At 38.8% G+C, this 24938-nt stretch overlaps 1 protein-coding gene across 1 annotated transcript in view; it reads left to right on the forward strand.

Moving 5' to 3' along the window:
- The window catches only part of niban2a (niban apoptosis regulator 2a), a 51610-nt gene that overhangs the window by 6424 nt on the left and 20248 nt on the right, over positions 1-24938 (forward strand). Inside the window, exons 2-6 of the mRNA XM_036587931.1 lie at positions 6144-6274; positions 8430-8558; positions 9097-9202; positions 10020-10187; positions 23917-24032. Of these exons, the coding sequence (XP_036443824.1) occupies positions 6144-6274; positions 8430-8558; positions 9097-9202; positions 10020-10187; positions 23917-24032 (650 nt within the window). The remainder of the gene's footprint in view (positions 1-6143; positions 6275-8429; positions 8559-9096; positions 9203-10019; positions 10188-23916; positions 24033-24938) is intronic.

The raw sequence follows: 24938 nt of genomic DNA on the forward strand, positions 1-24938 counted from the left end.
GGTCAGTTGAACAGACACTGGGTCAGAAGGTTAAAGGGCAGCTTTAACTCAGGAAATTCCGTCTAGGACCTGCAGACCTCTGTCATAAACTGAAGCCACTAGAGCAGCATGACTGAACAAAAATGGAGAGCAAGCAGGTCTGAACATGTCCTTGAAATTGGTATGGCAAAGAAATCCATGAGGTCTTCTCTTCATCTATATTTCTTAGACGCACACACACTAATATATGTGTGTGTTTATGTATTACTTTGTGCATCACTCTCTCTTTGTATCATCTAAATTTCCCTCCATTTGTTCTCCACTGCTGTCTGTGAATGTCTCAGTCATACTCCTGTTCATCCATTATGTAGCCCACCCACAGTAAATAGTAAAGCAGTCTGTGAATGTGGGCTGATGGCTCGAATAGTGCTGACTCTGTGCACAGGTATTTGGGAGAGGAGGTTAGTCAGCCTTTTCTCAGAGAGGAGTTTAATACACCCTGATGAAGCACATGTGAAGGGGGGTCCGTCTTTGCCATCTAAGCACATTCTCTTCAGAGTAAATGATGTAGTGGGCAATTGAATCAGCTCTATCAGCTCTCTTGACCTCTATCTGACATGCAAGTAGCCCTGTCACCATTAATTATATTAGAAATTGGGCAATCTACCCATTATTTTGACATTTGATCATTTTATTAGCAGAAGATAATCAAGGAAGCCTTAAAAACAGTCTCTGAAACTGTTACTCTTACTGTGGAAGAGTTTTAAATATACATTGTCTCCACGCAAACATTGCCAATTCAAGGAGTAAGTACATTTTAATTGATTTTTTTAAAAGTGTAATTAAGTTTAATCACGCAATCATGACAGCCTCAAATTGAGCGCGGGTGCCGCTCTGAGACATGGTCAGATTAAACTTCAAGCTACCAACAGCGTGTGGATCTTTATTTTGTCTTCATTAGAGCCCTGTGGTTTTATCCACATACAGCACACATCAGCTCAGTGAATCAGAGGAAATCACTGTGCCGCCCCCATCAGTGACTTCCTCTGTGGAACAGCACACACACACACACACACACACACACACACACACACTGCTGTCTCATGCTCAAGGCGTTTTGCAGACAGACTTCTTATAGTTTAGGCTAAAACTACTAATTCCATCCTTCAGTTTGCTGTGGCTTCTGGCAACCAGTGTCCTTGAGAGTGTGTGTGTGTGCATATATATGAAAGTGCTTGCATGCGTGTGTGTGCGTTTGTATGTGTGTATACATATGTGTACGTGTGTATGTGAGTATTAGGGCTGGACAATCGATCACATTTTATTTTCAATTACAGCAGTGACTTACAATAGTTATGGAAGCGAGATAATCAGGATAAAACGATTACAGCGTTGTACTGTGTTTCACAATGATGCTCTTGTTTTGTCTTATGTTGTAAAAACACATCCCGTTTCTTTATAGTGGTGCATTTCCGCCCCTCCCTAAAAGCCCAAACTCATCTAATTTATTATTTTGGTGTTATTTTTTTTTTTTTTCGTTATTTTCTTATATGTTTAGTATTTTTCAGTAGGTGGTGGAAGTACACTACAACATAGTTAATCTTATTTATTTTAATCTGTTATTTTTATCTATTATTTTGATATTATTATATTATTCTCAAATAAATAAAATTTGGTATTATGATATTACTACAAATGTATGTGTATGTATATATTTAAATTATATATTATTTCTTTTAATAATTTATCCTTTTTTACATTTGTTTTATTTGTTCTTCAGTTGGATTGTATTTAAAGTTCAAGGAAATCCACTGTCAAAAAGACCTTTTTTTGAAAAGTTCAGTAAATGTCTGATGTTTCCAAAGTCAGTGTGTAATAATGTTAAATAATCATGATCTCAATATTGACCAAAATAATCATGATTATGATTTTTGCCATAATCCAGCAACCCTCTTGAGTGAGAGTGTGTGTATGTGTCTGTATGATTGTATATGATTGTGTGCATGAGTGCACATGCATGTGTACTATTTGTGTGTAACCCTGCATGAATCTCTCCACCCAGCATACATCTTAAAACATTGTCTCAGGCATCAGGTAACATATTCCTGTGTATTTCATGTAATGACTTAATGTGAGGGAGCTTTTAGAGGCATTAAATACTGATGTCTGGTTCATGTCACCACCACTGTGAACAATTCTGTCTCTGATCAATTTTCTAGAATGGCATATTTCCTTTGAGCAACTCTCATACTTGCAACTTAACCATTTACCTATGCAGTAATGGGAAAAAAACGTGGAATTCCCCTTTAGGTATATACTTTCTAGAGTTCACCTCTAAAACACGTAACTATGAATGACTCATTTTTAACGACTGGGGTGTTTAATGTATGTTCTGGTTTGGGCTGTATGCCAAAACTTTCACATATAACTGCCTCTTAAGAGCTTTTTAAATGGCGATTGTGAATACATCTCAAACTGAATGTTCAGGGATGATGCAGTGCCTGTATGCAGTGTTCTCCGCAGGATCAAGTTTTCAGGTTTTTCTAACGTACATATGGGTTGTTTGTAGTACACGTATGAATAAATGGCCGCTTTTGTTTTCCCACCTTCTGGGTTTGTTCAGTATTCTGAGAAGTGACAGTGTATTCAAGCGACTATGACACTGTCAGCAAATACAGAAAGCAAACTGTACAGTTCCTTCAGGTAGCGTTCTTGTTGTCCTAACACACTCTGGAGATGAATTATACACGCATACGCTCTCCGAGAGAATGCTGAGGGGAAACTGGCTTCAGTCAGTGTTATGGATGGAAAATTGGGCTGTTTTCTGCATGTGTTTGTGTTTGTTGGAGAGAAGGAGGCTGTGTTCCAGGTTTGTGTGATTTATAAGGTTGTTCTGTTTCATACCCAGCTGCCTAAAATACAGCACAATAAATTGTTTAGAGAAGCACACTATAATGCACCGGTGTGTGTCAGTGGAGAACGTCACCTCAGCAGTTAGGACACACATATGCGCGCAGACGTGGCCTTCCTGCTCTTCCTCTGCTAACAACCTATTCCTTCCTGCTTTTGGAGACACACATACACATACCATCATCAGTCCAGCTGACTGATCCAGACTGGCCAGAAGCTTCCAGTGCAGCAGTGTTACTTTGGCTCACAGCCAGGTTCAAACAAACAGGCTTTGATGGAAGTCTTTCAGGAAAATCCTTCGGAGAAACTTTAGAGCTGTGTTTATGCTGTTTCTGGTAGCCTATTGATAGTGTTGAATATAGCAATAATTTGAAATGCAGACATTATGCAAACTATCTTTCTTTCGTTGTCTTTCACATGCCACTTTTTCATTGCTTTGCCTTTATTAAATAGGCAAGCGCTGAAATTTCAACCAACAAAAAATTAGGCTGAAAAAAGCAAAATATTAAAGTCTACAGTGAAGTGTCAAAATGTAACACTTAAATAATTTTAATGGTAATGAAATAAGAAATAGCAGTGAAAACGCTGCTTGTTTTCTTTGCTTTACTGGTCGGTGCAAATGCATTCAAACAATTTGAGTGACAGCAGATCAGCAGCTGTGTTCTGTATAGTCTTTAAGTTACATGCTTTTTTCATTAACTGATTTAATGAAATTCTTTAATGTAAAATCACTTAAGCAGTACTTAAGAACTTAATGACTCTTGGTAATAAACATTTTTATTTCTAGTTTTGAAAGTTGTTGCTGCAAATACATGTTAGATACTGCTGAGGTTTGTGGCTGTTTATTTTCGAAAGTGACTTGTTGTAATTGTGCCCCCTGCTGGAGATTCTTCAGACTGCTAGCTGGGAGATCCAAAGCCACGTCCACGTGCTTTTAATCCAAAGCCATGTCCACGTGCGTTAAAAAATTTACACAACAGTACAGATTGCACGTACTTACAGGCCATACGAACAGAACAGTACCGTCTAATTAACTACTCATATACATATTTTAAATGGCACATTGATAGATTCCATTGTAGATTTTCAGTCTGCTAAAGAATGCTGGGGAATATGCGAATGAAACAGAGAAACATGAGATCTTCAGGAGAGTAAAATGGACGAGGTTGTCCAGAATGACTGTGCCAATGCAATAGTTTGGCAATATTTTGGTTTTTAACCAAAGCGAATGTGGAGACCTGCTGGATGTTAACAGTGTTAGAAAAATAATTATCATTATGAATTATTAAGCAATACTGGAAGCTAGCCCAGTTAGTACTGTATTACTATATTACAATCAGGTAAAAAGCTACAGACTAAGATTCTTTAACGTGCACATGGTATTCATAACTCAATGTGGATTGCAGTAATTCTGCAGATGATAATCGTTAGTCTAAATTTGTATTATCATCCAAGCTTGGCTGCAGGTAACAGTGAAGTTGACTATGTCTTTAAATGTGTGTGATATCAACACAGTCATTTATTATGGCCTGTCTTTGTGACATTTCAGTATAAATTGCTCTCTCAAAGTATGCAAATTCTAGTTTGTCATTCCTAAAGAGCTATTTGACCTTCTGGTCTTACTTTGCCCAACTGTACTTTGCATAACTCTCATCTCCATAACTCACCCAGCACTGTGGAGGTGTATTTCGTCCCATAGCTTCATCATGGCTACTTCTTGCCTATATTTTTGATGGGTTTTATTCTTAGTATGTTTTTTGTGAGCTCAGAATTTTAATTTGGCTTTATGTTAAATTTGCGTTAGAGAACCAGTTGTATTTCTTAAATTTATTTACAAGTAGAACTATTACATCTAAAATGATGCCTTTACCCACTTTGATTATTGTTGTGTAGCAGCACATACCAACTACTTAGAGAAGCCTGCAGGCTGCACCAGGACACATACCATACATGCACAATAGCACAAGCTATTAGATGTGGAGTCTAATTCTGCCAGACTCCACATCTAGCCTACAAAAGCAAATTACATTGGAGTGTTTTGGCCAACAGTGAGAATGGCTGCATGTGCTTGAGGAACCACTTTGCCTAATTGTTATGAGTTGCAATTCACAGATGTATTGTTGGGTCTCCATAAGAGCATCCTCCCTAGTACTTTTAACTTTATTTTCCTCTGTGAAACCTTTTTACTTCACTTGCAGTGGCCAGTCACAAACCTTACAGACCTACAGTACTGTGCAAAAGTCAGAGACTACTCTTAATTTATTTAACTTCCACTCAAAAGTTATTTGTTTTTCTATGTTGGAGGAGAAAATGTTTATTCGACTAAATATTGTAGTAGATTTGTCAGTGTTGTGTGTGGCCACCCTTTGCCTTTTACTACAGCCTCCATTCTTGCTTAGACAAGTCTCCTGGAAAGAAATCTGCATACACATCTTTCCACACATCCAAAGTTCGGTCTTAGAAATTGGTTGCATTTATTGCTTCTCATGATCCAAATAATTCTAAACACATTCAATGAAGTTAAGGTCTGGACTCTGGGGAGGTCAGTCTGTTGTTCTGAAACCACCAGCAACTGTTTTGATTGTACAAACTGTGTCCCGTTTATCTGCTTCCTTGTTTCAGTAATGACTTCTTGATAGCTCCACATCTTTTCAGGCCCATAGTGTTGAGTTGTCACAATAGAAGGATGGACAAGAGGACAGCTTGATTCCTCCTCTCTTTTAAAGATGAAAGCTTTAGGTGTTGTTTATCTGATAGGGACAGTTTTGGTGGTCTACCATGTTTAATACGGTTGTTAGGAGTCCCATTTTCTCTATATCTTTTAATCATTTTCTTAACTCCAGATTTGTAAACTCCTCTTTGTTCACTTATTTCCCTTTGAATCTGCTTCCTTATGCAAGTGGACAATCTTACATCAAATCGCCAAAGAAAAATCTCTTAAACAATGAACATATGCTGTTTTGAGGAAGGTGAGTAAATGAGGTATTCTCTGTCATTTGCACAAGACTGTACATCCACTGCGGTTCGGATAAATAGATCCGTGTCCCTCCAAGCCAGTTTTAAATATAAAGAATATCATCTCGAATCCATCACAGAACATGAAGGACATGGCAATGTTGCTCTTTCTTGTTGTGTTTCTCTACCATTCAGTCTGTGCTGCGGTGGAGGTCCAAGGCTTAGGAGTGGCTGATTTGGCTGTCTTCTGTTCTCATCCAGCCCAGTATAATAGTTCTGGGTATGTTTTTGTGTTCCAGCACGTACCAGGCAGGTGATGGCCGAGTTTGGGAAGTTGTATGAGCAGCAGTATGCAGTGGCTCTATTTAACAGCGTACGCTTTGAGATCGAGGGAGGAGGGAACGCACAGTCCCAGCTTTTACACCGAAAGGTAATGGAATGCCCTGGTCTGCACTTCTTAACAGTTTCATCTCTTTATCTCTGTTCTTTTATTCAGGTGTTACTTTGTGTAAGCTGTTACAAAAGATAAGATTCATCCTTTATCACTTGATGTCCCTCTTCAACTGTATTTGGCTTTCTGAATTTTAAACTATTATTGCTTCTCTTAATTTACAGTTTCACCGTTATAGCAGTTATGTCTGATCTTGCGATGTGATTGGCTGAGAGGCATTCTGTAGTGCTGCTATCTCCCTGTAGATCTGACCATGTTTTTTTAAGTATCACTCTACCATATTCACCAGTAACCTAGCAACAGCTTCCAGCATATATACTGTTTAATGAAACTGTTTTTTCTTGTGAACCAATTTCTGTGTCATCATTGACTCAGAAGCTATTAATATCAATGAAACTGTGATATGTTAACAGTAATACATTGGAGCTTTTGCTGTAATGTGATTAATATGTAACTTTAGCACAGTTACAGTTTTGCTGTTAGATTTTCTAGGTTGTACAAAGAGCTGTTTTTGTTATTTTTACGTTCTTATGTTCACTCACTTTAAAAATGCACACAAAGAAAAGGGAGCTGTTCTGCAGCAGCAGAGCCATACGGTTTGGTTGTCACGCTTATCTTCATCCAGCCAATAGAGGGAAAGTGGAGCCGATTTCACACATGAATTAAGGAACTGTAACGGCTGCCTCGGTAGTGCAGAGACACACACATACACACACAGAAAAACACTATAAAACATTCTGATTTGTTGCGCAGATTTGTAGCATACAAAGCCTCCAGATGCTACTGGCCTCAGGGTTGGAGTGGTTTCTCCTGGACAGGCCTGTTCTCAAAATGAGCAGCAGCTCTGGCCTGAGCTCTGATCTCCATGCATTTCCCATCACAGTGAGCCATAAGCTTAGGAGTAATGTACTAGAGCTCAAATCATTATGGAAAATGGGAATCTTTGAGTCAAAACATTTAAGCGGAAATTGCTTTTGAGGAATTTTAAAGCATGCTGGTATGGGACCTGGGCAGGTAATTGAAGTTTTAAACAGGAATTGCTGTGGAAACCCAGAGTTACCTCACTAGCAGGGGTCATCCAGCTGTACATATGCATATGGGTGGGCAGATGGCTTATTCATTGCACTCAGTTCTAATGGACTGTCAAACTTATAAGTAAGTACGTTAAATAATATGACAATATTATTACAGCAAATATTAGCCATAAAGTTGATGTAACGCAGCTTCTTGTGGCTTATGACTACACCAATTTTCAAAAGCTAATTTATTGACAGTAATAATCACACTAAATAATTCTGCTGCCATGTGGTGTATTATTAACAGTAGGCTATTTTTGCCATGCAGCATAAAACTTGATGCATTAAACAGGAATCCATTTATGTGTACAGACAAATGGGTTGTGTATATAGTAGTGATGATATGAAAAAATAGCGTATCACAATACTTTTCATGATATATGTAGCAATATTTTGACACAGAGACACAGTGCACGAGTAGTGTCACATTTAAAAACTGCCATCAAAAGTATTAATACAATCACTGTTATTTAACATTCCAGATACTGTGCTTCACAAAATCAAGTTAAGCATTTTTTCATACTCTTCTCATTTCACCTCGTTCTATACTCATAATTAGGACTATGAAGTAAGCTGAGTTCAAGGACAAAATCTAGTGGTGAGGTTGGGGGGGCTTGTAAACATTTTGCAAGGATCATGTGTCTTCAGTACACATCTCCTCCATCACTCAAGAATGAAGTGTAATTGAACCTGGCGGTGCGGCACAACTTCAAATGCTGGCATTCCTGCTCCTATGCAGACAGTAACATTTCCAGTTTTATCCCCTGATCTGCTTAGATTGCCAGGGTTCTGCATCCATCATCTCAAGTTATGGTCTCTGCACCAGACATAAACAAAAGCTACATACCATTTGTCTACCAGGCCCTTTGCCCACACATTATTACAGGCTGCACTAGACCCTCTGTAACCTTATTTATGTTTTCCATTGGAAAGCGTCATGCTTTCTGCTTTGCTGGTCTTCAGAACTCAAGTCCGTGTTATTTCTTGCCTCATTTATTTATCACGGGTTTCTGAGATCAATGTGATACAGTGAAAAGCGTGGATGGATTTTTTTCCAGGATCCATTGCAGGACAAGTCGATTTTCTCAGGAGACCTGTTTCAGTATCTGGAGGAGAATAAGAAATGGCGGAACCGCTTCATCTACGTGGCTGACTCTTACAACATCAGCTACTATGAAAACAAACTGGTGAGTATAGTTGATAGGACGTCTAAACTGTTCAGAGTGCTTGTATTTGTCCTGCCACAAAAACACACCCCACAGATAATTGGACTAAATAAACAATACGAAGTGCCTTTAGGGACTGAAACTAAATCTCATTGAATGTAACTTTCTAGGTGGAGCCTTGGCAGCCTCACATGTAAAACTCATTAATTGATTTATGAATTTTTTCATAAGAGGCCATCTTACTGTAACAAAATATATGTACTGTTACTGTACTGTCTAGTATTTACAGAGGAATTGACTAGAATGGAATGTGATTGGCTCCAGACATGCAATACATTAAATCTAGTCCTGTTTTTATCTGGTCTGTTTGGTTATAAATAGCTAGAAAACAATGTATTACTCGCTTGTGCACACTATGTTGTTACACCATCTCATCTACATGAAAGAATGATTTGTATTTTGTTAGTGAATGGAACCCAGAGTAGTTGGGCCTCTGTTCTTGAGTCTATAAACTCAAAATGGCAATGTGAATCTAAACTGTGTTATATTTTCTTTTTAGGCCCATGACCGAGGCCTACATCCCAAAGGAGTCATCAACTGTGCCGGATATAAGGCCCTGACCTCCATGGACGAGTACCTGGAACTGCTCAACAGCTGCCTGCCTGGTAAGGGATGGGTGTTAGGATGAGAAGAGGGTGGGGGGCTGGGGGTCATGAGGAATATACATAGAATATACACAGACACATGTCTATAAATGCTACCAAGTTACAGATGAACGTGTGGCCTTGTTGCCTCCTTTGTCATGCAGAATCATTATTGGGTCATTATTAAGCAGGTAATTTTAAGAACATTATAGAATCACACACTGAAATTTTAATATGAAAAGACATGTCAGTATTAACAGTGCAACATAATTAGCACATACATTTTTCTAGTTAATCTCTGTGTATATGTAGCCCCTCTATTTTGGCAGGTTCGTTTGCATTGTTTCCTTGTTTTTGTTTTGGTTTAGAGAAGTGTTTAGCGCTGATTTTTTCCTTGTGTTTTATTTCTGTGCTTTAATTTAATGTCTTTCTAGTTCTGTCTTGTTCAGGGTTTTGTTTTGTCTTGTTTGGTGTTTTTTGTTTTGTTTTGCCGCTTGCCTGGTCCCAATGTCTTGTTTTAAAAATGACCTGACCAATATATCAGTTGGGCGATAATATTGGTGTTAGTGCACTGATAGTTGGTGCCTTTTTTATCCTTGATCATGGCATCACCGGGATATAAACTCTTGATCACTCGGTGACTGGGGAAAAACCATAGACAGTTGTGCCACTGGCAGCCAACATGGGATATATTCTGTTTAAATATATGATCACAATACAGGCTTAATTACTGATTCTACATAAATTCTACATAAATTAACCCATGGTGCATGTCTAATAACGGAGCTGAGGTCTTTAGCTATTCTGTTCTAACATTCTAATTGTTCTCTGCTTTTAGACACAAAGGCTAAAGCAGGAAACTCCCCATTTCTGAAGTGTGCCTCAAGCTACCTGCTGATCCTGTGGCACCCCTATGCTCGCCATCACTACTTCTACGTGAGGACTGAGAAAGAGCAGAAGAAGTGGCTCGCTGTCTTCCAGGACTGTGTCAGACACACCAACAATGGTGAGTCACTGTATGAACACACACAGTCTCAGACAGTGTTGCAGCCCTCACAGGCAACTCACCTCCACGCATACTTGCACTGAATAAACTGTAATCTCACACATGTAATAAACACATACATGCCTCTATTGTCCACTTGTTTAGTCCACACCCTCATAGACAATTACAAACTCTATCTGAGGTTTGTTCCTTTGCTCCCAACTTCCTTGTGATCCCTACAAGCTATATCCTCCTCTGTTTCTATATACAGTTTAGCATCCAGCGTGCCTTCTTAAGCACCACTTTCAGCAGCCATTACTGTCACAGCAACGCCCTCACTAATCACCTCTCTTCTGCATCACTGCCATTGTTTGAAAGACAGAGCAGGGTGTGTGTGCGCGTTTGTGCTTCTGTGTATGTGTGTGTCACTATGTGAATGTTTGGATGCCTTTAAAATGAGTCAAATTGTCACACAGGACGAACTTAAAGCTCGGAAGCTCATAGGAATCAAAAGGTGAGCTCAAAAGCTCAAAGGAATTTGTTTTTGAGTAAGTCTTACCTAGGTTACACAAACAGTACTACACAGTGCTAACTAGAACTGGCCATGTTGTATATACTAGAGGTCCTGTCCTCTGTCAGTGTTTCAGTTTTCTAACACATCTGATGCATTCATCGATTAGGGTGGGCAACATGTCATGAATATTACAATTTACATCGTAAATAACTGAACCTATTTTCATGATAAATGACACTTCAAGTTGAAACTAGTAAGTCACGAATAATAGTTTTAAATTTGATTATATGTTTTAAAACTTATCATCCATTAAAATTTACCATCTCAGTGAAACAGCTGTGAATAGTTAATAAAAGGGATGGGCACAGGTATTTAGGTACTTGGGAAAATGAAGTGCCAGTATTCAAATACTGAAATCACTACTGGGGTATTGATGTTTCATCATCAATAGACTAAAGACTAAGAAAATTTGCAGGCCAATTTTATGTTTTAAAAAGCATTGAAAAATGTGATGACTTTCCTTATATTTGCAAGGAAGTATGTATATTATAATAATTTTTGCTACAAAAAATATGAGTGCCTTCACGTGAGCACATTCCCGGAGGTGCATTGTTAAGGATGTGACTGATGCAGAGATAGCACAGCTTTACCGCTAACATGGTTGAATAAGCTAGGTCAAGAAATACAGAAAATACACTTTCTCTGATAAACTAATATGTTGACATATTGTCTTCAGAGGGCAAAAGACTGTTACTCATCCAACTCAAAAACATAGCAGTTTTTCATACCTGTTTTTGAACAATGAGGCATATTTTGGAATGCATTCCTTATATATTCATAAAGAAGAATAAATGGGATTTGTATCAACATTGGTAGAAAGTTGCTTTAAAATTTGCCATCGGCATCAGAATTGGAAGATTTGTATGTGAAATATATCTGAAATCAACACCATCCCAAAGTTCCCATGTTGGTACATCCACAGTTTCTATACTTTAAGAACTTCTTTGCTTAGATTTTTTTCAAAATTTGTATTGTTTGGCCATCACTCAAGTAATTGTCCCAATAATCAGTAAATAACTCGATTACTTTATAGAATTGGTAGTCAGAACAGACACAATCCACCAGCAAACAGTAGTGCAACATTTACAAATTCAGCTACAAATGAAGAGTACAACAGTGTTTTGTTTTTTGATTTTCAGCATGTCAAATAAGTAGCATCCCTATATCCAGTGAGGTTCTGCTCTCTCTGGCTTGGGATTTAGACTCGCAAATGTAACAACAGGACAATCTTAGGCAATTACACCACTTTGTAGCAGTTGGTCAGTGTTCTTTAAGATACTCTGATATGCCCAGGAAAGCTTACTGTGACATAGTTTATCATGATAACACACATAAACACAGTATATCCCCACACTTATGTCAAACCCCTCTGAAGAGTGGTGAGAGCACACAAGAGCCCCAGAAGTTAGAAGAGTGTTTTTACCTCTGTGTGGTTCTGCAGTACTGTTTAGATTTCTGAGACATCTGACACCTCATGGGTGTGCCTTTTCCTCTGTATGTCTGAAGCAGAGTTTTGTAGGTGTGTCCTTGCTGTTTCTCTTAAAGCAGCATTGCACAGCCTCTGCAGTATTACCAGCTCTTGCTGTTTGTGAATGATAATAGGATCACTTTAATGCAGGTAACTTTGCTGAAAGGTGAGGACTTACCTTATAACAAAATTGTGTGTGTCATTTAAACAGAATTTTTCTGTCACATTGCTTGTTTTGATTGGCTCTATACAGCTTGTTTGCAGTGACATTTTTCCCATGTCTCTGATTCCTTAGTGACAGGGATTCCCCTTGAATAGACACGCCTTGTATATTTGTGTCCCTGTGTGTGGCCTTTTATTTAACCAAAACAATCAGCTTGGTTTTGCACATAAACACCGCCTGGGTTTGGTGGTATAGAGGGCCTGAATGAAAGGGAAGAGCTTTTCCATTGAGTAGTACCAGAATTACAGGAGCAGACTTGTTCAGATCATGCAATTAAAAGACAACAGCTCTATCACTGAACTCGCAGTGTTGATCAAGAGAACACCAAACCACACATCAACACGTTCCCATCGTGCACTTTGACAGATCACGGGTAATTTAAGTTGAGCCTGTCTAGACATGCATGCAGATCAACTGTAGCGCTTAATCAAAAGGTGATGACATCACACGTTTCACAACCGCAGACTGCAACATTGTTTTTTGAAGTGATGCACTGTAAGATTTCAGTAAATCAAAGACTGCATCTCTCTCAAAACAATGAGTGATGTCATTTCCTGGTCAGTGCTTTGGGAAGTTTTGACTGAGTTTCATGAAAATATACGCAATGATATTGTGAGTCCGTGTTCTTCACTCAAGTGATGGTTGACTAGTCCCACCTCCCTTAGTTGCTGTTGATTTGTCCATCAGGCTTTCAGCTTGGACTACCTGGTAGTTTTCACAACAGTTGTGCTAAGAGACAGAAAAGCTCAGTAGCACAAAGGAAAATTTAGAAGCACCTTTAAACAACATATCATTCAAAATAAAATGGCTTTACAAGATGTTGAGCCATGTTTGAGAACTGACAATACAAATTTCAATAAAAAAGGATTCCGGAAACCATTTTTGCTTACATTAATCAAAACACAGAAATCTTTTAGCTACTGGACACATCATCTTGTATGTGAGGTATTTTAGCCAATGTAATGAAACAATAGACGTGATGACATTCATATGAGTGCACTGATGATCATTGTAATTGATATTGATATTGATATTGTTAGGAGTAATACTTTATTTTATTTGTGCTCTCTTGTATCCAAGATATTAGATTTAAATGAACTGTAATTTAATTAATATAATATAATATATCTTCTAAGTTATGTTTTACTGATATTCCCTAAGCTAGATCTTACTAATATTCTCTAAGTTAGGTTCCTCAACCTCTTTCTATCCTCTGTCACCCAATTATAGGCTTTGATCAGCAATTAAAACTCGAAACTATGCATTTGCTGCAAGCTTGACAAGAGCTCTCTCCTAGTCTACTGGTACAACTGCTAGAGTTAGCACTCTAATTTCAGCCCTCTAATTTCAGCCCTCTAATTTCAGCCCATCCCTTCTTCCATTTTTTTCTACATCCCTTCCTCTGTCCTTAATTCACTCTTTATCTTTACCATTTGAGTGCTTTTATCAGTCTTCTGCCTTACCCCTCCATCCTCTCCCTCTTTCTCTATCTGTCCTTTCTGAGGAGAGCCAGACACATCTCTCTCCGCCCACACTAATAGACTGATGTCTTAAAGGCTGTGATCTGTTACAGGAGTTCCTCTTTTACAGGGAGTACGTTCTCTCACTGCTCCCTCCCCCATTCTGTGTCTTCTGTCTTCTTACAATGCGTCAATACATGAGGGCTATTTATGTATGTACTGGTCATTGTTACAGAAAACGTAAACAAAACCTAACAAAAACAACTGACAGTGTTACATTAACAAAGCTCATTAGACTCTTGTTCACATTTATTTATCCGCCAGATGTTCTTGTCCAGAGCGACTTACAATTAATCATGTCACAGAGCTAAGTTAATGTAGCATTAGGAGTCTTGCCCATGGACTCCTGTTGATATGATGTGATGTTCTTTCCGAACCGGGGAATTTAACCCTAGCGGTGTTACCCTCTGTGCTATACCAAACGCTCCTAGTAGCAGATCTATACAATTAAAATTAAAGAGTTTAATGTCTTTACTCCCTGCTGCTCATCATATAGCAAAATCGCTGACTGGTAACTGTAGGTTATTGCAGGTTACTGCAGGTGTAGCCCGTTGATTTTTGTACTTTTCACTTGCACTTTTTAAAAATGTTTTTTCTGGTACAATTATGAGTGAGAGCCACACTTTAGCCTCTCTCAAGCAACAAATGTTTGTTTAAGCAACTGTTGAATACTGACACAGGCTGATGTTAAGAAGGTGCCCATTTTTTTAGTTTTATGCTTTCACCACTGTTTAGTAAACAAAATATTTCGCCCATATGTAGCACAATACTAATGAAGAGTACGACTTAATTCTAGTCACAGACCTAGATCACAGTTGTTCTGTGCTCTGCCTACAAATGCATTATTTCTTAACAACAGTTACCAGGTTGGATAAGTTTTGCATGTGAAGTATGTATGTGAAAGGACACTGTTAGAATAGACTAGATGTAGTTTTTTGCCATGTAATCAAGTTAACGGTAGTGTGGTGGCAAGTTATTGTGATTTCCAACCTGCCTGTTTACAACTAGCTACAATGTAGTCTGCCTTTATTGTGTAGTATTTAAAACTGTACATAGAATATTACATATAAAATCTCCACAAAACAAATTTCTCAACTCAGTGGAATGAATTGCACTACGACTTCTCATTAAGTTGAGTGAGATTTTTGTCAATGTTCTGTAAATCTTATTTAAACAGATCAAACAGTTGCTATGAAAGAATAGCTTAGTGAGCAGAGTGCGGCTAGGTGAACTTTGTCTTGCGTAGTGTCTTGCTACACTACGAAAATGGCATGTAGAAAATCTTTTAAATTAAATTTAGGCAATTTTTGCAGGAACATTGTAATTGTCTTATTTAATTTGCAGATAAATTTGCTTGTTTCAAGAAATGAGGCTTGAAACAAGCCAAATTATACCAACAGAATAAGAGAATTTCACTAGATCAGGGGTGCCCAAACTTTTTGTCTTGGGGGAGTGAGAGTGAAATATTTGTGGTGGTTAAATTACCTCAAAAATACAATTTGAAAAGAAAAAATAATAATTGAATATTATGCATTGTGTAAAAATAGGTTTATTTTCTCATTAAGTGAGAGGATGGAATCAGGATAACTTTCTGGTGGGTTAAATCAGATGTCCTCGTGGGCCAACTTTGGCCTGCAGGCTACACTTAGGGCAGCCTTACACTAGATGCAAAGACTTAAAACAAGCAAAAATGTAAAGAAGTTTATTAAAAGAGAAATATTAGATATATTCACTAGATTTAAGATGATTTCACTTGTGAGTCACTTGATAATATTTTTTGCAGTGTACAGAAAGGTAGAATATTATAGTATCTGACTTGACCCCATTTTGGTACAGCTACTTTCTAATGTGAACATAAACAGTGTGCGCCATGCCCAGGGCAACACACATCTGTTTCCTCGCAGCTGGGGTTACAGCGTTGTTCACAGCTGCCTCATCAACCACAAATTTCTGAATTTAGATCTGCAGGTTGCCATGATCAGATGGTTTGGAATATTTACTCTGAGCCCTTGTGGGTGTGTAGCTTAGTATTTATGGCTGAGGGGAAAGTGGTAAGCAGGCTTATGCCAGTCACCGAGAGTTTTACTTTCTGCTGTAAAAACACTTACAAGTAACCTCACAATAGCAGAGGAATTTAAGTGACTCTTGCTTTTCATCCTTGAAGGCAAAAGCCAATTCTGTCCTAGTTATCTTTTAATTTCCACAGTGAAATGTAGAGCTGAAAACACAAAGGCGCTTGTTCCTGACTATCAGATTAAGAGGGAAGGTAGTTTAGCATCATGCAAAGCAGTGCCTTTTACTGCCAGAGCTGTTAGTCTTTATTTGGTGAAGGAGATCCTGGAGAGGGATATGCATATTAAGCCACACAAGGGCCATTCTATGAGCCCAGATGAGTTCAACCACAAACACATGAGCGAAGTCCTGCAAAGTCCCATAAATGGTAATTAACACTTAGTCTGTATCATTAAATGTTATTAACAATTCATGTAGATGCAACCCTGTGTACCTTGTAATTAGTGTCTGGTTTGTTTTTAAATGTCACTAAAAGTTAAAGTAGCTGAAGTAAAAGCCACGTTAATGTATGTAGTTCTCCTCGAAATGATTCATTTTATCCTGTGCTGTCATTTTAGAAGGAAATATAAGCGCAGAGTGAAATTCACATTGAGTGTGAGCATGACTCGTTCTTGTGGTGCAACTGTGTAGCATTTAACAATGTGTTTGTAATATTTACCCATCCGTGTTTGTACCTTCATTGTCTTTGTCACAGTAGCAACCAGACAAGTAGGTTCCTATGAAGTTGTCTCTCCAGTCACGCCCAGTTTTGACCTCAGAGTGTTGGGGCACCTGCCAGCATTGCTGTTTTGGAACTGATGACTTGGAGGATTGTTACACTTACCTGGGAAGGCTGCAATAAAGCAGCATGTTGACACAATTCAATTCAAATTTACTTGGGTAACACTTTACTATAGTGCGATGTCCATAAGGCTACGTAACACAAAAGCCCTTCATGACAGCTGATAACTGTTAAATCTACATAAACATTTATAAGCATTATTCCACTAAGCAATATTTGTTACAAACTTTGCATTCGCCAGCATGTTCTTCTGATATTAGGTTGTGTCATGACACTTTCATGGGTGAAATTACAGGCATGCTCACAGTGACATAATGCTGGTAATATGGCATAGCTTGCCAGGTCAGGCTGGTTGGACAGAAATGAAAAGGCTTTTTCTGTGGCCCTTTGCTAAAGTGAGTATCATTTTGCTATTTAGAAGATTTAAGCCATGTCACAGCGTCATGTTTCCATCCATTTTCAGCGCAATATGCAAGTGATAAAAACAGAAGGAAAAAATGGTGATTTTTGCCATGCAACAGCTTGTTTCTGTCAAATGCAATACAAAACTTTCTGTAATGCCGACATTTCTTGCAAAAAAAAACAAAGAAACTGCCGTTGCATAATTTTTGGTTGGTCGATTAAAAAAGTGGTGTAAAAAAGTCTAGACATCTTTGTGAGAGCTGAAAAGTGACATTCCTTTTAAAATGCTCTTGTCTCCTCTTTGCTGCAGCTCTTTCCACCATGCTGTTTGTGTTTGTTGTAAGAGGCACACAAAGCAAATCTGTCACAACTCTAAATGTATGAAAAAGTTTCTAATGTAGGTTTCAGGTATCAGTAAACAATTTTTCTGATAGTTTTGTCGATATTCATAAAATATTACAGATATTTCCATTTCCATTTCCATTTCCATAATCTATTCTGACTAACTTTTTGAAGCATTATAACTATAATGTAGCTTTATATATATATTAATATATCAGTCAGAACAAAACCTTGTATGTCCATTTTTGATGTTTTTGTATGTATGTATATATATTATATATATATGGAATATATATGGAAATGTACCTACTGTAATATAAATTACACTTTATGGTGCTTAGTTATTTCTCCCAAAAGTGTGTCAACCAGTGTCAGGAAAAAAATCTGTCGTCTGACATAGGGGTTTTGTTAACTTGACATCAGAGGACAAAAGCAGTTTTTATGACAAATGACATCTATTGGAAGAAGCCCCTTTAGGTGTTTATATAGTATGTGCAGCAAAAGTTTTTTGTATTGTGCTTTTTTACAACTGGATTTGTCATAAAGCAGCTTTACAAAAATGAGTCTGCCCTTGGCTTGCTCACTGGGGCAAGAAAAAACACCCTAATAGCAAGAAGAAGAAACTTTGAGAGGAACCAAGACTCAAAAGGGGAACCCACCGGATAGCAAAAGAATAACACAGCAAAACAATAATGGAATAGTGAATAAGGAAATGACTCATGGATAATGAATAAAGACGGAAAAAATAAACAAGTGAGCCTAAAGTGATTCAGATTAACCGATGCCTGTCAGAGCTTATCTAAAACAATAAGAATTAAACCCTGTTGTGAAAATATGTTAGCATGAACAGCTAAGGACCTATATTGTGAAACAGGTTTAACATGTCTATGAATGAGTAGTTGTAGTTAAGGTCTGCACGGGTCAGCTGACACCGACCAAACAATCCATAGGAGTGGTCCATAATAGGGATTGATGATGGACTTAGTTACTAGAATCTCTGTGACATCCGGCTGAGTCTTAAATCTTATCAGGAGCGTGAATGGGACAGGGCAGGTGAGGCTACAAGGAGACTGTAGAGACCCTTGTTCATAGCTTGTTTGCTGCAAGTACTTGATATGAGACGTTTTATTAAATTTATTATTTTATTGACTCTTTAAATAAAACAAAGGTACGTAATGATAGAGTTAGTATTACAAAAGGCACATCATCTCCATCAAATACTGCACCAGCTCTCATGAACTCTTCTCTGATCATCAATAACATGAGAACAGCTATGGAAGAAACCAAAGCGCGTCACAGTGGAGAGAGAACAAACTAGTCTGTGCTATTACCAACATGATGCATTAGAACAACTACACAAACTTCACAAATTGACTTAACTGTGACTCTTACAGAGGTAGAGCTCCTACCCAGGCTAATACTACTCTATATCATGGCTGGAGTAGTGGTGTTTTCATGATATATCTGGCAGTGAGGGCTGATGTGTAGAGAATGATTGATTGGTATGGAGTCATGCCAGGCCTTTATTCCAGCACAGAAATCCCCCCAACACTTTCACTCCTATCGCAGCAGAAGGAGTCTGCATAGCAGAAATCCTCTTTCTGCAGTGCTTTATTTACTCTACTACCATAGTGTCTGAACTCATTCTGGACATTTAATTGTGTCTCTATAAACTGTGAAATGCAGTTTCTAAAATACCAGATTTGGACACACATTATTGTAACATCAGTCATCCCTGTGTAGTAAAAACCTCCTGGAGTATGAGCATGCAGTGTATTGGAGTTAAGACCTTTCATCTCTTTGAAAGTCAAAGCCCACTCCTGACCATCAGCCTCCTGAGCCCAATCCATCACTGGTAGCTTTCCTTCCCCCCATCTGCCCTCTCTCCCAATCCCTCATGCTGCAGAGAACACTACAATTAACCTCTCCTCTAGAACTCAACCTGTGTAAGCAGTGATACCAGAAATATTTGTATGTTGCCAGCTTAAACAAGTACTTTGGCGAAAAATCAAATTTACAAAATTTCTTCCTTACCGCAAATGTGCTCAGTCATCCAAGACATGTTTCATGTCTATTGCTTGATTCTTTAGTTTTGAGTCTGCTGGAGCTTTGAAGCTCATTTACCAACCAAGGTTGAAAAAATGTGGGTTCAGACTTCAAGATTGCTGCTAATTCTACCTACTTCTAGCTGTGTGACAAACTTTTTGGTCATGTTGTAAACAACAGCATGTGATGCAGTGGGTATAAATTGACGAAGTCTGTTTGAGGTTAACTAACTCAGTGTGGTTGAGGCAAGTGTGTGTGCTGACTTAACCATGCAGTTTGTATGATGTTAATTGGTGGGGTACAAGTTTCCCACACTGGTTAGTTTGGACACCCGCCATGGTTTGGCTAATTGTCTACCTTTAGGATAAGGGGAAACTTGTTTTTGCTGAACTGTCACACTTTCATCAAACCCTAACATCCTAATTTTTTCCTAAAAGTTGTTTTAGATTGTTTAATGTTGTGACTGAAAAGATTCTAGAAAAATGAGAAAGGGCGTGAACTTTCTAGAACACTGTGTATGGAGGAGAACATTTTAGAATAGTATGAATGGGGTGAGAACATTTTGGAACAGTGAGAAAGGGCATGAACTTTCTAGAACATTGTGAATGGAAGAGAGCGTTCTATAGCAATGGAAATTGGGGGAACATTTTATAACAGTTTAAATGGACCCACACATTCTAGAGCAATATGAATGTGGGAGAACATTTTAGAATAGCATGAATGGAGGAGACCATTCAAGAACAGTGTGAACGAAGGAGAACATTCTAGAACAGTAAGAATGAAGGAGATCATTCTAGATCAGCAAGAATGGAGGAGAACATCCTACAATAGTGTAAATGGTGGAGAACATTTTAGAACAGTGAGAATGGAGACCGTTCTAGAACAGTGTGAAAGGACATCCTAGAATAGTATAAATAGAGGAGAAAATTCTTGGACAGTGTAAATGGAGGAGAAAATTCTAGAATAGCATGAATATGGCAAAAACATTCTGGAACAATGAGAATGGAGGAGACCATTCTAGAACATTGTGAACGGAGGAGAACATCCTAGAACAGTGTGAAAGGAGGAGAACATTCTAGAATAGTGTAAACAGAGGAGAACATTTTAGAACAGTGAGAAGAGAGAAAACCATTCTAGAACAGTAAGAATGAAGATCATTCTAGATCGTCGTAGAATAGTATGGAGGAGAAATGGAGGAGAACATTCTTGGACAGTGTATATGGAGAGAAAATTCTAGAACAGCATGAATGTTGCAAAACCATTCTGGAACAGTGAGAATGAAGGAGACCATTCTAGAACTGAATGACTGGAGTGAAAACATTCTGAAACAGTGTAAACTGGAGAGAGGAGAAACTCTAGAATCATGTGAACAGGGGGAACATTGTACAATTCCCAAACACGCACCAGCCAGACATTTGTGTTTGTTGGTGTTTGTTGGGCTGGGGTTCTCTGGCTTTAAGTACGAAGTGTTCAGGCAGGCTTTAACTGCACATGCTGTGCCTCAGAATCTCTGAGAACAGGCCATCCCTGGAGCCCCCGCTAACCACTGATCCCAGTCATGCCAGAGGGGGACACGTCAGGCACTGAGAGGCCGTCTTAAACGCTACCACATGCTCTATTTTTACCCAACTTTTCTCTGTTCACACCCCGCCTTCCCTGTCTGCTGTAGTGAGTAAAATCTCCAGACCGATCTTGTGTTGACCATGAGTACACCCCACCCCCAAACACCCCACACACAAACAAATCAGACGCGCTTGCTTTTAGCTTGAATGGGCTGGTGAGAGGATAAATGTTGTGATGGAGAACTTTCCACTGCTCACAAGGACAGCATAATGGTAAAATGCTGTATTCAGTGCTATTACAGACGAGACTATAGCTGATTTTAGCTCATTGTTTTTGAGCATACTTAGAAATGTAGGGACTTTCTGAGACTGCTGAAAAATGCACCCAGCCTGTACTCATGAGGATACAGCCAAGATAAACCAGCTATTTTCATCTTATTTTCCTAAATTTTCCTCTCTCTCTCTCTCGCTTTCTCTCTGTCTCTCTCGCTCTCTCTCCCTGTCTAAGAAGCCTTCCTGCTCCTGAAAGACTCTGCTTGAAACCTGCTTTCTCCCTTCAGCTCTCCCTCACTCTCTTCCTGTCTTTGTCAGACCTTGAATCCCTGAAACACACACACACACGTGCACCAGGAATAAATCTTCATGTCCACAAAAATGGTCTTGTCTTTCCACCCATAGATCTAATATTAAATGCACACAACTATGTCATTGTGTTTAATCAAACTCCACACAAGTGCTCCCTCTATCACCGGTCTTTCCTGCACTGCTGGCTCTTGTCTAGCTCCTGTGCTCTGTTCTGTTGAGTTAGTGTTTGTACAGCTTGTATTTGGTCATTTCCCACTGATGTGTTACTGTGTGTGTACACAGGAAAGACTGTCTAAAAGATCCTACTCACCCTGATAAACATTATATTAAAATGACATTAAAGGGCTCATGTGCTACATTTTCCTTGTATTTTATTTCACCCCCACTTACAATGTTTGTGTAGTTTTATCTATGAAAAAAGTCACTTTATCTCTTAATCCCTTAGAATTAAACAGGCTGTTTTTGTGACTGTGCCTTTGAGTAGAAGTAAATGAGCTCTGCTCTGATTGTCTGCCCTGTATTTTGCCTCATTCAAAAAGCAGCTCAGGCTATAATACTCCTTATAACTTTGTCATGAAAGGGCAGGGCTAAACTGCAGTAGACTAGACACATTTGCATATCATCGCTGCCATAACAAAACCTCGTATCTTCAAAATGGTAACTTTACAGGAGAAGGAAAAACATTCTTAACTTTTAGTGTAAGTTAATGTAACAAGATTTTTTTTTGTAAGTAATTTTGGATCATTTCTATTCATCATGAAATTTGAACACAATGCAAAGGGTAAGTGTATTCACATTGTGCAAAAAAATAAAAATAATGCTACAGCCATCTGTGGCCAGGAGTCAAAGAGAGCACAATTGGCCTTGTAAAGTTTTGCTACAACAAAAACAACAACAACATGAAGGCTGTTTTCAGTGAGATAGTTTAAAAATGCCCGCCACTGTCTGCTGCATGTATACTTGTTCTTAAGTGTGTTTTATCAGCACTGAACTGATCAGTGTGCAATGTTAATAAATGGATTTGATCATGGTTTATACAAAGATGAGATGTTTAAATTGTCTCAGTTACAGTTAAGAACTTGAATAAACTCTCTTCCTAAACTCAAACACTTTGCTCCAAATAACATGCGTCCACCTCAGAGTTTCTTCGTAAGTAGCCAAGGGTGACCATCTCAAACAGTTCAGTCAAAGAACTGTTTCCTGTTTTCCTGTAACCAGGGCAGCATTTTTAAGGGGAATTCCCCATTTTTTAAAAAACTTTTTTGCGTAATTCAGTTGTCGAAATGTAAACAAGGTCATTCAGAGTGGTTTGTTGTGAAATTGTTCATTGTAGAGAAACTCTTCTTTATAGTGGTAGTGATAGGAACCAGGGGTCACGATGTCTACAGCTCAAGTAGTCACTTTGCTATCCAAACAAACAAATAATCTGTATGTGTCTGAGTTGTTAGATGTAATATTGATAGTGGAAAAAATAAGCTTTTTTGGGGGGGCTATTTTGCCTTATGATGCCCTGCATAGACCTCTTTTTAGGCTGTAAGCTTATCTTAAAACAGTCAATAAACAATGTCTCAGATATCTTCATGATTAAATTATACAGGCATTTTGAAAAATTGCTGGAATTTCCTTTTTTTAATGTGGTCAGAGTGGAAACCAAGCAGTCTGATAGTCCTGTACTGGTTTCAGTGGAATTCACTTGTATTCTGCTCACTGTATTGTTTGTTCACAGTCATTGCAATACTGACATTACGAAAGCTAAATCAAGAAATTAGTACAGTTTTGGTTAGAATAATGCGGGTCAGTCTTCAACTATGTTACATCAGGGGTTCACCAAGGTGTTTTATTAAATTGCAAGGCATGTTGCTATAGCAGTATGCAGCAAATAAATTTCAGTATGCTATAAGTGCAGTCTTGTTTACCATCCAACCAGCATAGTCAGAGTTATCCCTAGATAACTCTGACCACTAGAGCTGCTGACAATGACACTGTGAATGGTGGTATTACCAGTTCAGATGAAGAATACCTTCTATAGGTAGTCATTTCTCAAATTTCTGTATTATCTGTAATTAATCTTTGGGTGTGAAAACATTCCAGGACAAACCAAAACCATCTCTGTCATGACCTCCATTGTTCTCCTGGTAGCTGTGGATAACTCTGCCCTCTCCTGCTCCCTGCAGGTCTATCAGAGGAGAACAAGGTGCTGACACCAGCCTTCACTGACTCTGTGCGGCTCTACAGGCAGGCCGAGGGCCATTACGGAACCTGGGACATGATGTGTGGAGACCCACCACGGGTGAGTTCCCTGATTACAGCCAATGGCTGAACTGTTTTAAACATGGAGAGTAAACAGTTCAGTTTCGTCAGCATGGCAGAGCTGCTCAGGTGGGTTGGCGTAAAAATGGAAGTATTCACAGATTGGCATGACCTTTGCATTACTTTGTTATGACACTTCATTTCAAAGCAAAAAACAGCCTAAAACACTCACATCATTCAAAATCTTCCATTGGAAAATGGAAAAGCTGAAGTAAATGATGGTTATCAGAAGGTAACACCGTCGTTGTCCTGAGGGTGCTCTAGGAAAAATACAAGTCCTAATACAAGCCCAGTCTTTTAATGACAAGAGTGAGACTGTTTGTGTCTTATGAGAAGAGGAAGGAAGCTGGAGGGAGGGAAGAAGGGAGAGAGGGGGTAACTGAAAATGAGAGTGTGTGTCTGAGTGTATTACTGAGACTGCAGAGCAAAGTAATCTGCATGTGCACGTGTGTATCAGGCATGGAGACAGTGGGAAGTGCTGCATTTAGATTAAGCTCGGCAACTTCGATCTTTCTTCCCTGTTTCCTCTCCTCTGCTCTTTGCTCTTCTCCTTTTTTCTGTTCACTCTTCTCCCAGGGGTTAGGAGAGCCTATTGCCTGGGACCCCAGGCCATGACGTATTAGCTTTTGGTCACACACACAAAAAAAAACTCAGGATTCTTGTATAACACGTTGGTGATGAAAAAAAATCCAGGGGTTGCCTCACAGCGAGAATGGCCTGGGTTTGATTCCTGGCCAGGCGACCAGGGCCGTTTCTGTGTGGAGTTTGCATGTTCGCTATGTGTCTGCGTGGGTTTCCTCCGGGTACTCCGGTTTCCTCCCACAGTCCAAAAACATGCAGTTAAGCTAACTGGACACGCTAGATTGCCCCTAGGTGTGAGTGTGCG

This window comes from Colossoma macropomum, unplaced genomic scaffold (assembly GCF_904425465.1).
Source record: "Colossoma macropomum unplaced genomic scaffold, Colossoma_macropomum, whole genome shotgun sequence".
Taxonomy (NCBI): domain Eukaryota; kingdom Metazoa; phylum Chordata; class Actinopteri; order Characiformes; family Serrasalmidae; genus Colossoma; species Colossoma macropomum.